Genomic DNA, 14,492 nt, shown 5'->3' on the forward strand with positions numbered 1-14,492 from the left:
CACAGCCCTTAGTTTTTTTACATCCATTTCTCATTTCACCTCTGCCCCATGGATGCCTAAGGGTAAACTGTACTCTGGGGGGATCTCGCAAGTAGATAAAATTTTGCAGTGATGCGAGATAGTCTTTTCAAAACAAATCAGAATGAATAATCAGCTAGAAAAGAGAGTTTTATGATCCTAATAATATGCAGGACAGTTATTCTTCCACGTGCTGTAAGTCATTAATAAGAACGTCTCTACATTATCATGTGGGAATTTCCCATGTGTATCTCTAGACTAGCTGCTGCTGAAGAAGCTTCTTTCCATCCATTTCCAGGTCTGTTGACCTTGAATTAATCTTTAAGCACCATTTCCAGACCCACAGCACTTCATCGTCCCTTTTGCGTGCAGCTCTGCCAACCAAGAGCACTGCCAAAAGGCTGAAAGCCTCACTGGTCATGTCTGTATTTTTAAATCACGCTGAGTACTTAAAGCACTGAAAGGCTTTATCTTAGCAAAACACAATAAATGTAAATACTCTAGCCAGACTGCTAAATTGTGTTCATTATTATTGAGTTTGATTATTCCCTTAAAACAAATGTTCTTGTGCAAAAGGTCTATCTCTGAACTGGACATGCTGAAAATGTAATACATTTGCTTTAAATTGTGACTCAGAAACTGCATCTATTTTCTGACACACCAGTCTTATACTAGCACAATTCAGTTGACTCAGTGATTCAGTTCCTGACCTATAGCATATGGGAGTAGAGAGTTCGCAAGGAGAAAAGGTGAGGTCTAGTTACACAAACTGACAGGGGGTCATGGTCCTCCTGGTTCTGTCACCAGTTCCCCTTGTGGCACAGAGTAGATCACTGAACTTCTGGGGCTCTCCACGTGTGCAGGTAGTTTGCCTGACACAGCTATATTTCCTGGCTTGAATTGTCACCAAAATGGGGCTTCTATGTGCTTTCTTCTCTTCTGAGATGCTGCGAGAGTGTGAGAGCTCTGAAAAGGCATAAAGCATCTCATGTTGAATATTTTCAGTTTTGGTAACGATGCTTTGTTTTTTATGTGATTGCAGAAGTATCTATCCCAGCTTGCAGAAGAGAGCCTGAAAATGAAGGAAGAAGGCAGCCATCTGCCTCAGGATGACACTGGCATTGTTCCTCACTTTGCAAAGAAAAAACTGTGATGCGGATGAACTGGAAGAGCTAAAATGAGTGAATGCTGATACTTTATTTTTTTTTATTTCTATGATATAACTGTCAATTTGCACTGTACAGAGGAGGGGAAATAAAGAGCATGTTCCATGCATCTATGCCCAGAGTGCCATTAAAAACCAAAATGCCTGAAACTGTTTCCCACGGTGAAGCAATGCTGGCATATCTGTTAAGAAGTGGAGCAATTCTTTCTCACACTCTGTGTGCTGGGAGTGGTTTCCTAGATTAAATCAGAATTCTCAGGGATTCTTGAAGTTTTAATTCTGATGTGACACATGAGGTCAGGTGGAGTATTTAGAAGCACTCAGCATCCTCCAGTGGTCACTGGAAGGAAAGGAGATGTGACTATAAATAGGCTTTAATGTTGCTTAAAATATCTTCAGCCATTTCACTCCTTGCCCCACCGAGAAGTAGAATTTGCATAGGACATCTAAAGCCATTGTGCTAAAACTAGTCAGTAGATGGCATAACATAAACCCCATCAGCGTCCACCTCCATGTGTCTTAGAGCTTGGTGAAATGATAAAATGTTTGTGTTGTTAAGCACTGACTGTGTTGTAGGAATGCAGAGGGAGCCACAGTCTGTCCCAGGGACCGTATAGCCTGAACCCGGTACAGCGAGAGCAATTTGAATACACATGCTGACAGCTAACCTGCTCTGGTTTTCAGCATTTTCCATGGTGTGATCAGGATGCTCTCCAGGTACCGTTGTGTTTGGAACTCTTCTTTTTGATAATTCTAAAGGGTGCCAACTCTGAGTCTTACAGACTTGAAACTCTCACGAGAGGCTTTTTAAAGTGCCATATGTTTGGACCATGTCTCTTTTAGACATTTTATTCAAGATCCTTGCTTTTGGGGTCTTTTTGTTTTCTTTCAAGCTTGCTTTTCCTCAGCTTGGCAATGTTGAATTTTCCTGGTTTTCATGGAAAGATGCCAGACTTTTAATATTGTTTTTGTATTTTATTTCCCTGAATTTTTTAAGGCGAATACAACAACTGATGGCTCACAGAATGCTGCACTAAGAACACAGGATGCACCAGCAGCTCTGGCATTATTATGAGCTATTGTTTCTGCACAGTTGTTGCTTAGTATTTTGCAAAGTCCCTTTGAAATGCACTGTACAAGTTTCTTGTTCATTTCAATAGGGCTTTGTGTAGTACAGTCAATATGTATGCAAACCATTGCCAGAATTGATCCCAGAGTTATGCTTTTATAAAATGCCCCATGCAATCTCAACAGATGGGGATTTGGAGACGAATTTCCATTCTTCACCTGACTCTAATATTTGTCACAGTATGTTCTGTAAAAATTGCCGGTGCTGGATGTCCTGTTTAGATGTTGTGCAGAGGAAATAGTTTACCAGAAGGTACCAGTCATCCCTAAGAATGACATGGGTGTCACAAAATACTGCAAAGTGGCTAAATGGCCAAAACTGCTTCCACCAAAGTATTCGTTCCATTATGTCTTGTGCCAGCAGCCATGCTCGTTCTCTGAAGTACCCTGTAGCCAGGCAGTGTGTCTCAGAGATGCCTGGTGTTGTTGCCTGAAGCCCTGTTCCATTTCATGGCCTATGCTTTCCACTCGTTCTTACCAGAGGTGGGTTCAGATTTCATATTTGGAATTCCTGCTTCTTGCAAGTTGAGGAATTCTTTGCATCCCAGATTCAGACATGGCCTATCCAAAAGACAAGGGGAAATGAAAAACATTGCAGGCTAAATCCTCCTTTGTCCAGACTTGAAGTATGTTAAGACTTGGGTCCATCTGTCATTTAAAACAGCTTTTTTTCTGTTTTGTTTTTCCCTATGGACAAAAAATAATAATATTGCAAACCAGGTATTTTTCCTTCAAGGGTTGGGTTTTTCTTTGATTGTTTTTCACATTGCAGTGAAATTTGAGCACAGAGCTGTTGGGGCAAGAGCTTGTATTGCAAGCTGTAAGATTACAAAAATGGCAGTAAAGATTGTGCAATTGTCTTCTAAAGCACAGCTCTCAAGCTGGTCATGTACCATCTGAATATGAAGTTCCCTTCATGCCCTTCAGCACAATCTGAGCACAAGGGAAGGAAATCACTACAAATGCAAGCATCAAATCTTTGAAGCTAACCCTGCTATCAAGCTGGGGCTCTCACCGGCCTAATGGGAGCTTGTTAAACCATGTGGTTAAGCTTAATTGGATGTGAGACATAGCTGACTATATATCAAAGTCATATGCCTCCAGCAACTTTATCCCCAGGTAACCTCAAATGAGAAAAGTATCGCTGTTATTACTCTTTATTTGTATTGCAGTAGAAGCTACAGGTCCACTGCCTTTATTATAGGCACGGCACAAATCCACAACAAAGACTTTCCCAGGCCAAAGAGCTTTAAATCAGACTTTCTGAAAACAGACAACAGGTGGATACAGGCAGGCAGGGAAAGCAGTAGGTAACCATGAGATTTTGACTGGCAGCAGAAGAATAATTAAAATGAGTGTTTACCCAGGGGCTTATTTTTGGATTTACGGGAGATGATTCAAACTACTTTCCCCCTCCTCTGGTTCTGAACCAGGTTCACTCCCATTATTCACAGCTTGCATATTTAACCTCCTCTTTTTTTCCTGCCCCGTTGCATTAGACACGCAAAATCCCTTTTAAGAGAGTGGGCTTTGGTATCCTTGAGTCTCCGATCGCTTAAGATTCAGTCTCCACTGGGGCTCCAAAAGCTGGCTGGAGTCTTTACTGAGGCTCACCAGGAACTGTCCTGGCTCCGGACACCTTGTTTGGGTCATGGGTGCAGGCCCTCTCTTGCCACTGAGGAAGGAAGAGGCTCCAGATGGCATCTCTGCCCTACGTAGTTTCCTCTTCTGGAGGTAGGTGACTTAGGTGAGTGACGCAGGTGCAGTGCCCAGCCCCGCAGACGTGATCAGACCCAGACATTTGTAGAGGTGGTTTGGACACCCCCTCCCTTTGGGCTCTGTCCTGACGCAGCAGCAATCTGCAAAACCCTGGGTTACGGGCAATTCCCCTTCTGAGAAGGTCCTTTCTCCCCCTAAAACTCAACATTTGAAAGCAGTTAAAAGCAATCCCAAGTCTCAACTAGCTCCTAATGATCCCTATGATCAGTTTTCAGCCTGATGCACTTTCAGAACTCAGAGGTAATCTCCTTCCCTCTCCAACAGGCCATCATGCAATGCTGACAGGCACTCAACTCCTCAACTTCTCTCTACTACCTATTCTGCTGAGGAAGAAGGCCACTGTAGGCAGCCACTTACCTTTCTCAGCTTGTGTAAAAATGTGTTGTTTCTTTTGGTTTATTATATTTAAAATCTTGACTTTTTTTTAGTTGGCATAATTCATCATCACTATAATCCACGCTGTTTATTAATACATATATATAGAGAGAGAGCGCACAAAGCAGGCTCAGGTCTAGCCAAACAAATACTGATATTTTAAAAGGAGCTTCCTTAATATATACAAACCATTTCAACACATCTCAACCAAAGATTGCACTTTTTTTAATAGGGACTATGTTCTTCCTCTTTGTGAAATCTCTATTGATCTCAAATAGTCTTTAATGTCAATCTGCAACTTACTTTTTTTCAAGTAAAAATTAAAGAATTAAACGTTTGCCCCATAAGATCAGACAAAGTTTCATATTGGCTTTAACACTAAATTAGTGTTAGGCTAGTTATATTCAGGGTTTTTCTATTCTCTAAGGATTAAGGCTGTGATTTGTTGAATTATACTTGAACTGGACCAGATGTACTATTTATTGAGCTTATATAATCTTGTTAATTTAAGTTTTGGCTTGTAAACAGTTGGAATTTGTTAGTACTTGTTTAATTATGTAGGAACTGTCACCAGTATTAACTGATCTGTGTAACTGATTGCAAAGTGTTTCAATTTGTGTTTCTTAAAAAGAAAGATTTTAATAAAGAGAATTATAAAGCATATACATTGGTGGGCAATTGTCCCAGCAACAACATGCTTCTAGCTTCCCAGGGGATTGATTAAAAATCAAAATGAATAAAAGATAGTTTGGGGGGTAAGAAGGAAGCAGGAGGCCAGAATGTTTGCTCTTAAATATAATTTCTAGAAGTTGTGATTCTTACCAAGTAGGTCCTGCTGTACAGATTGTGAGTGATTGCCGTCGTCTGGTGCTGAAGTTGAAGTGAACACATCTTAGCAGTTCACTCTGTAATTACTATTGTCATTACCCACTCCAGTCCCTCTAGATATGTCCTCACTTCCCTTTTTTCTCTTTATTTCCGAATGAACTGGGCAAGCTGTCTGTCCCCACTGGCTTTTCTCTGTCTCCATCCGGGTTGTCTTCTCAGCCTTCTAAAAGCACCATATAAAACCATCCCCAGCCAAGCCCCTTCTCCACCTCATCTCAACCTACATCCCCCTGTTTGCCTGTTTACCCTGTTTCCCTTGTGCTCTCCCTCTGCCTTTCCTGATTTTTCTTCTTTTCAGCAGACCGTTCTCCCTGGTGCCCTCCCAGCTCCACAGGCACCTTCCCCACTCCCCAGCCTTCTCCCCAGCCCACCTCCGTTGCCAGCAACTGGAGCTCCTGGGAGGAAATACTGAACCTCAGTCAGGGTGATGTAAAGACATGCTTGTACTAAATATTTAAAGAATGCAATGAGGACAAAAGCTGAGGGGAACCTTCACCTCCAGCTTTGATGAATTCGCTCAGTGGAAAACACTAGGAGGAAAACTGAGACAAGGCAATGTCCAGTCCGTGTGCAGGGCAGGGCTTGGGGCACCATCAAAGCGCGAGCTATGCCTCCCACCACCCGCTGAGGGAGGGAAGTGGGTCTATCTGCCCCACTGAATGGCTGGGGAGATGGGTCATGGGCAAAAAGACTGGCACTCAGGTTTTCTGACTCCTCAGTTCATTAAATCAGTGCTTTAGCATCTTCTAAGTAACTGTTTGCAGCTGAGGCACACGTGTCATGTATTTTAAGCACCAATGGTTTCGGTTCTTCTGTCCTGGATGTACTGAAACCTGTGTACGTGTGATTTTGATACCATCTCATCACAGCTATGAATCCGTCTTGCTCCAGAAATCAGGCAACTCAATTTTCTAAGTGTTAACTTGGCATCATATATCCATAACAAAAAAACCCAAATTGTGGTGTTCAAAACGTACTGAGTTTCCAGTCCAGACTTTGTCACACTTAATTTTCTTGGTGGAAGGGGGAACTCGAGTGTGAAAGGCTTCACACGTGAACGCAGCCCGCACCCAAATACCAGCTTGGCCTTTTGACACAAGGCTGTGACCGACCTCACTCGGACAGCCATGCTGTAACCCAGCTGTCCTGCCTGACCAGCAGAGCAGGCCAGGTCAAGGCTGTCCAAAAACGGGAGCCTTCCCTGGGAAGCTGACCGGGAGGGAGGACAGCGGTGTGCGGGGAGCCAGGGATGGTGCTGCCTGCTCTGGATGAGGCCGCTGTGGGGCTCAGCGGGTGGACACGCTGCCCTAAGGCAAGCGGGGCTGGGCTGATGGGCAGCTTGCTTCAACACATGCCGGTGCCGCGTGTAGCAGCATCCCTCCGCCTGCTTTTCGGCAACTGATGCAGCCTGGGACTCTGCCGTGTTTGTGCAGGTGGCAGCGAGGGCAGCCCAAGAGAACAGGTTTGCCTTTGCTTACTTTTCTACATCTTGACTCCGCCAATCTCTGCTTATCTGTGTCAGGATGTTGAGCACTCCTGGTGTGCTTGGCTTGCCTGATGCAATGTTGCAACGTGAAGGCATGGGAGTATGCGGTATGTACTTGTGGAGGAAAAGTTCCCCCCATTGTGGAGAAGAGAGGGACTGGACAAGGACCAGCGAGTCTCCCTACAACATCTTGGTGGGACTGGGTAATGCAGCAGTGAAAACTCTCCTTTTCCCTTGCACAAAAGAAATAGCCATAAGGATCAGCCTTCTCATTGCAGGACCTGAGCTGGCCTTGCTGACCTGGTGCCCAGGAATCCCCTCCACCTCCCCTGGCATGTCACACCTCCCCTTTCGCTTGCTTTCAGCGGAGCTAGAGTGCATTACAATGCTGGCAATCCGGCCCCAGTCTTTATGAAACGGTCTCATACTAACCTAATATACTCACAGCACCACGGAAACACAACTCCCCAGATGCTGAAGTGAAAGAAGCAGAGGTAGCTTCCATCCCTTCCTTGCTAGCTGTCCCCTTTTACTGCCAACATGAGGCTCGGGAGGGCCCTGCCAGGCATCCTCGGGGGGTTGGGAGTGGGCAGGGGAGTGGTGGAGCCACCAGGGTCCATCTTCCACACTGTGAAGATGGTTTTCTTAGGGCTCATCTGCACACAATTGCATCAGCCTACTGCAGGGTTAGATTTCTAATCAGATACCCAAGGTGATTACAGCCAGTGAGCGCTCTCCTTTCAATTCACATCGGGCTTATTCTGGTTAAAGGGACATCTGTTGGGAGCAGCGTTCAGCTACCTGAAGTAGCTTCATTTGAAGTGAAATTGGAGCATACGTCAATTTTTAATTAACTGGGTCAGATCTGAATGAATGGGCATGTCCAAAAGCTTTTTGTGAACTAGAAAGCTGCGTAGGGCAGGCTGAATCCAGCCTATTAAATGTTTAAATAATTGCCAGGCAGAGTCTTGGCCAATATTCCTCAAGGTAAAAAAGACAGTAAATATCAGCAGCACAGCCCTGGGTCAGGAGGCAGCTTTTCCAGCCTGATTTCTTCCCGGTGCCTTAGAAACAAAGGTTCCTGTTTATAAGCTGTCCTCCCCTTACTCCTGAGCCTTATTTGAGGACATGTATATCAGTTCCACCTTCCTTAAACACCACCTTGGTGTCTTTAGAGGACACAGGAAGCCTGTTTTGTTTGTGGGTTTCTTCTCCAGCTGGGCTGTGTTTGCATTGCAGCTAGTTTATCTTTGGCAGATAGCAACGTGTTCTTGGCAGCAAACTTTCACCTTGAGCTCAGCGGGTGTATCCACACTGTGTTTTGCACACCTGTGGTGGGGAAACTAGGAAAAAAAATTGCCCGTTTGTATCACTGCTGAGATGTTAAAACCAGTTTCACAGCAGTGCTATTAGTGTTTTGCACAGGTCCAGGCTCCCAAGACGTGGGCACGTTGGAGGGCAGTGTATGTGTGCGCATAAGCAAGACTTGCGCTGCCTTGCATGGACTTTAGCATTAAGCAGCTGGCAATCGGACATACTTTGCCAACATTACAATCACAAGTAATATTGTTTTGGTGTATGTCCAAGTTGAGTTTCTAACCTCCTTATTTACCCCCTTCACTACTACTTCCCGTAACACTCTGTCTGCAGGTATGAGCTGTGGTGGTGAGCTTGCTGAGCCACTGGCTGCACTGAGACATACAGAGGGACTGGTATCGGTGTTCCCCCAAGTGCCCTTGCCACAAAGTGCAGGGTCTCTGGAAACAAGGCAGACCTTACACAAGCATGCTCAGAGCAGATTTGGCTGAGTAAAAAGAAAGTACACTGAGACCAACAGGAAGAGCAGCCCAGGTCTGTCTTGATGCTAATGGGGATCAGCACCACTCCAGCTGAGCTATCCCACTGCCTATTTCCATGTGATTGCAATTGGGAAAGATTAACTCAGTTAGGCAGGATATGCTAGATATTAGTCTGCCAAGAAATTAGCAAGGCAGCCAGGATGCTGTAAACTAGCCCAGAAGCCTTCTCCTTCCTTTTCTCTCACAAATTAGCCTGGTTGGAGGTGAGGGTGGGGGATAAGGGGTATTTTAGTGGGCAGGGTAGGGATTTGCCACTGGATGTTCCTGTCCTGTGCCAGGCACAGAAGGAAGCCCAGCTGCCGCAGGGGTGCAGGGAGACCTGGCAGTGCCTTGTGTGACTGGTGCTGGGCTGCATATGAAATGGACCCAAGAGGTCTAAACTAAATTGGGAGGACTGTGTTCATGGGTATTTCCCACCAGCAAGCTGATGTCCCTGTGACTGCATGTTCATAGACTGTGTGCTACCTGCTCCTCTGCTTTTCTCTTCCTGCAAAGGCAGATGCTGATTCGCAAGCTGCTGCTGTTCAGCCATCAGCATGTCTCTTCCCATACCCCTGCCATGGTGTCTGATCCCAAAACCAGCAGTAAGACTCTGGCTGAATTGAGGGCTACTTGAGCCTTATGGTAAGTACCTGTTTAAAACAGCATCAGATGCAAGCAGTGCCTAGCAGCATGAAAGAGTGCTGGGCTCTGCCAGCCCAGTGAAATGAGAAAAAAAAAAAATGAAGTGAAAGAAACCCATCAGAAATACGGTTTGGGTACATTCCCCCTAGCAGCTGCTCCATCTCTCTGCACTCAGGACATGTTAACACCATGGCAAAGAATGGCATGAACTCACTTTCATTAATTACTTCTTGTCAGCCAAGCGAAGTGGGAAGCAAATTATGTTTGCTTAAACCACCATGCAGGTGGTCTAAGCGAGTGGATGTTACCCCAGAAGGAGCAGAGAAGGTGTGTGTACGGGGAGTTAGTGTGGGTCAGCTGATACACAATAACTAGCGCCGCTGTGATATCTTGATTGCTTGTGATTGTGAGAACATGCCTGAAGATGCAGACGGTATAAAGCAGAGCAGTTTTTCTGAGGTTTTTGAAGTTCACATCTGCTCTTATTTGGTCCTGGAGGCTTTCAGCAAAGACCACCCACTGAAATGAAGAGGAATAATTTTCCTGAAATGCAAGGGACCAAGACATGTATTCAACCTCTTTCAATGTCCTTCTATGACCTTGTGGAGCCTTTGAATTCCTCTTTACCTACAAGAGGTTTACTACAGTGCAAAATTAGTTCCTGGAGCAAAAAGATGCTCCTTTCTAAGGGGATATGGGTTGCTAAGGATCCAGGTCTTCCATCCTTAAAGATTAACACTTCAAGGTGAGTTGTCATAGGTTGCTAAAATAATCTTTTCCCACTGCTTTCTTCATGTCAGCATTTCTAGAGCTCCAGTGCGTTGTGGCTGCTGTTGTTATGTAAGGATTTATGAATGGCTACAAAGTTCAAAGGCGTATTGGCAACCCCAAGTCCCGAAAAGCCAGGAGTCAGCCCAAGCCCTGCCCTGTTTCCCAAGAAGAAATTGTTTGCCAACGATTTCTTTTCCTAACTTTTTTTATTATTAGCCCACAAACTGTAGGATCTCTTTATTCACCTCCCAGTTTTTTGAGCATTTAGGTTGCAGCAGTTTCATGTTTTCCAATCTTTCATCCACAACCTTGAGGGCTAGGGACATACTTTGTTTATAAATGAAAGTTACAATTCCCTTGTTTCAAGGAGCTGGGATTTTAGGATATATTCTCCAAAGCATAGAAGTTGTGATAAAATCACAGGAGTTGCCAGCAGTGCACAGAGTGTCCTCTGTTTGGAAGAGAAGGCATTGGACTGCAGTGAGCTGCAGGCATCACTAGCTACTGTCGTGTTAGTGAGTCAAATAAAAATAACATTGTGGTTAAACATCAGTTCTACAAGCCTAACTAAAGAAGATAACATCATCTCCTTCTAGCTGCAGCGCTTCACAAAAGTGCTGCCTTTGTAATCCTCTGGATTAATGTTCACACTCAAGCTCTCTGCCCCAGAAGGCCCCTGCACCCCTGGCAAGAGTGCATTTAAAAGTATAAAGCCCTCTGTAGGATGCAGAGGAAGCTGGTGCCAGCCAGGCACCTCCTGGGACACGTGGCTGCGGCTGCTTCCAAACTGGGAGCATTTCAGCCCAAGTGATCTTCCTTTCTTCCCTCTCGTTCCTCTTCACTGTTGCTTTAATTTCAGCTTCGTGCCGCCTTTCACGTAGCCCCCCTCAGCTTGAATCAGATCCCTATTGTCTGTGTTGTCAACACAGCTGTTTAAATCCCTTCCCCCAAATATCCCTGCTTTCCAGAAAGCTCCTGCCTGCAGGGGCCAGGGGCTGTTCTGAGCTTGCGGCTTTTTGTCAGGTCCTGGGCTGAGCTCAGATTCCTGTTTGGACCAGCATGAGGTCAAAATGGAAACGAATTCAGGAAAATCCTCCACTTCAGCAAAGCCCGATGCTCACTGACTGCATACTGGTGGCTGCTGCAACACTCCAGCCTGAGACTGACGGGCAATGCAGAGTGAAGCGAATGATTAGCATTATTAAAAATGCTTTGCAATTATACAGCACCTTTTCATCTAAAGATTTCAAAGCTTCGTAGCACTCACACAAAGTTACTTATTATCCCTGGCGTTTAGCAGAGTCAGGAAATGAAGGAAAGCAGCTAAGTGACTCGCCTTAGGTCACGCAGTAAGTCGGCGTCAGAGGTGGGAACCCGGCCCCGAAGTGCTGACTCCATGGCTCATGCCCCAATGCAAGGACACACCTCACCTTCTCCTGTGCCAGGCCAGCTCCTTGGGGGTGCAGAGATGGGGGAAGCGCTCAGCCCACCCGGAGCGTCGGCACAGCCCAGGCAGTGCCCAGGAGGCGCTTGGCTGGGAGCAGCACCCACCGTTTCTAAGCCCTGCTCCTTCCCCCAGGAGCTCCGTGCATGCCACAGAGGGGCTGTTGTGGGATCTGTTGTGCCTGAGGCTGCAGTCCAGCTTGCCACGGCACAGCGTCGCCGAGTCCACGCCAGCCAGCGACCTAGAGGGCCTAGAGGGCAAGGTGTGGTGTGGTGTGCCCCAGGTCTGAGCATCGCCACCGCGGCCCCCATCTCCAGCACGCTGCCGCCAGCCCACTGGCTGTACGCAAGCAGGAAGAGTACGAGGACCTTCCTTGAGAGGGGACATCTCTAGAGACACTTCAGCTTTGATACCTAGAATGTGCTATGCAAGAACTGGTGAGGATCAGAGGTTGTTTTGCTTATATCAGCACTGCAGCCAGGCTGCTACTCTCCCACTAGCCGAGCCCTGGCTACAGTGAAGGTGCGGCAGCACTGACTCCCTCCAGACCAGGTGGTCCAAGCCTGCCAAGGAGCCTAGATATATGTGCAGACACCTGCCAGGAGATCAGAAATACATTTCTAAGATGTTATGCTCTTCGGCTGGCTCAGCTGTGGGATGCACTGGGTGCCAAACCTCTCTGCCTTGCAGCGAGAGAGATGAAAACATCAAGCCCCTGTGCACTGACACTTCTCTGACTTCAGTTCAGTGATGGGACTTTGGGACAGGGTGTCAGCAGGGAGGAAAGCCAGAAGGAGGGACTGAAGAGGAAGAGCGAGAGGAGAGAGAGACAAAGAAAAAAGTAGATGTGAAAGAGGGTGAAGAGAGGCAGGTAGACCTCCAGACCTCACTGGCCAGAAGATGGCCTTGGCTGAGTCTCCTGGCCCCACTGAGGTAAAACACCTTTTTGGTGTTTACCACAAAAGGTGACTTGCACAGTTATATTTTTAAGGTAGAAAAATTATTTCTAAAAAAAGCAACTAATCTACTTCTGCTCTTCCACTGTGTTGCTTATTTTTACCCTAGAAATACCAGGAAAATCCACTTTGGTCAAGTTTTTTCGAGATGCTTCAGGTTTTTTAATGATAAACAGTGTCACGCTTAAAATATAGCCCTGTGATCAAAGCAGGCATGACTGATACAGCTTCAGACTTCCAAGGGGCGTATTTAAATAAATAACAGGAACTAATCCTTATAGTCAGCTTTCCTGAGGAGCTCGGGGATTTACATGTCTAAACTTTATTGGGATGAGACTCCAGGACTGGGGATAAAACTCTAGTTAATTAAGCATAGCTTCACTGGGGATAAAGCCCAGGCAAGGGGAAAAACTTGAAGACAGAGACTGCAGTTGAACAAATTTCAACCTCAGAAATGGTACTGACAATGCGCAGTCATTACAAGGAATCATTTTAAAAAGCAAAATAACCGATCAGGTATAAAAGCTATGTCTCAAGAGTGATTCAGAGTTCTGTCTTTTAAATGATATTAATAAAAATGGGAAAATTTTTTTCCTGGTTGCATACAGCTGAAGAAAACAGAGAAGGAAAAAGAGAGATTACTTGGGATAGAGGTTAATGTGTATTATCTATGTACAAAAGCCAAACTCATACTTTGCCTTAACTTTCACTGAGGATGTTAATCATGTGGCTGCAGATGAGAAGGATAATGGGATGGGGGTATGGAAATGTTCACGGCCAGGATAGAAGCAAATCTCAGGGCTCCTTCCTGCACTGAAGGCAGAGGAACGGGCTAATCCGCATGCCAGAGCTCTGGAAGAACTGGCCAGATGTCTTTAACAGGTCCCTCAGTCAGGGACAGGAGCACAGTGAGCCTGTATGGAAGAAGTGAACTGATCTGGACAAGAACAGGCATGAAGGTTTCAGCTTAATAGTACATGGAAAGCTTCAGAAAAAATGGTGAAGGAAAAGCTAGCAAAAGAGAGGGAGGTAAATGGCATGAGATTAAATGGGTTTATCAAACCCATTTATCTTTTGTGGGTAAGGCAAGCTGCAAGCCATTTGCTTAGTGAAGGAAATGGGGTGGATCTCGCCTATCAGGACTTAAAATTGTGCATTTCATATGGTGCCATGTGGAAAGTTCTTAAGAAAAGGGAGAAGTGATTTAGCACAAGGTATAAACCCCGTAAAGACCTGCTGTGAGAGCAGTGCATGTCTGTCAGGCTGCAGGGCAGCTGCCAGGGGAGTGTTAAACATCATTCCTGGAGATCTGGCAAAGTGCTTTTGTAAATGAGCTTGGCACTAATGTTAGTGGAGAACTGGTGAAATTGCTGATGACAGAAAATATGAAGCAACCTCAGGACAAAGGAGGCTTGAGATATTACACAGAAAAAAGTAGTCAGCAGCAGAAAGTGGTGGTCATAGGCACAAATGACCAAACCCTTTCCTACAAGCTAGCTGGCAGCTCACACTTTGATCACTGAATAACCGAGTTGCCAACATAGTGGAAACGTGAAGCGAGAAGTGCAATCCTGGAAGGCAGCAGGAAAGGTGCAGCCCAGGCTGCAGCGAAGGCTGGAGTGTGCTGAAGGAAAGGCTATCTCACTTCATTTTGCAAAGGGAGTGCTGAGGGCCAGAGGATTTCTACGTGTAAATACTCCCAGGAAGGGAGAGGGAAGAACTGATGGTGCTAAGGGCCAGTACTGGTACAGTATAAATGATCAAAAAGAGGCATCAGACATTTTGGTTAGAAGATCTTTACTAACCATTTGACAATGTGGTTCTGGAATAGCCTCCCCACTGCAGTTGTGTGTGCAAAAATATTGAATTGCTTTGAGGACAGAACTTGGTAAGTTTGTGAAAAGTATTATATCACACGGTGCCTGTGATAGGAGACCTGGTAGCACAGAGGTTTCTGCCAGTCCTATGCTCAAAGGTAAATATTCTGTAACCCTCTATC

At 45.6% G+C, this 14,492-nt stretch overlaps 1 protein-coding gene across 8 annotated transcripts in view; it reads left to right on the plus strand.

Moving 5' to 3' along the window:
- The window catches only part of RBM20 (RNA binding motif protein 20), a 108,894-nt gene extending 103,766 nt beyond the window's left edge, over positions 1-5,128 (plus strand). For all 8 annotated transcript variants that reach the window (XM_069796953.1, XM_069796955.1, XM_069796958.1 and 5 more), the window contains one exon: positions 1,061-5,128. In XM_069796953.1, the coding sequence (XP_069653054.1) occupies positions 1,061-1,171 (111 nt within the window). In that variant the 3' untranslated portion in view covers positions 1,172-5,128. The remainder of the gene's footprint in view (positions 1-1,060) is intronic.
- Positions 5,129-14,492: the final 9,364 nt, after the last annotated feature.

This window comes from Haliaeetus albicilla, chromosome 11, assembly GCF_947461875.1.
Source record: "Haliaeetus albicilla chromosome 11, bHalAlb1.1, whole genome shotgun sequence".
NCBI classification, from domain to species: domain Eukaryota; kingdom Metazoa; phylum Chordata; class Aves; order Accipitriformes; family Accipitridae; genus Haliaeetus; species Haliaeetus albicilla.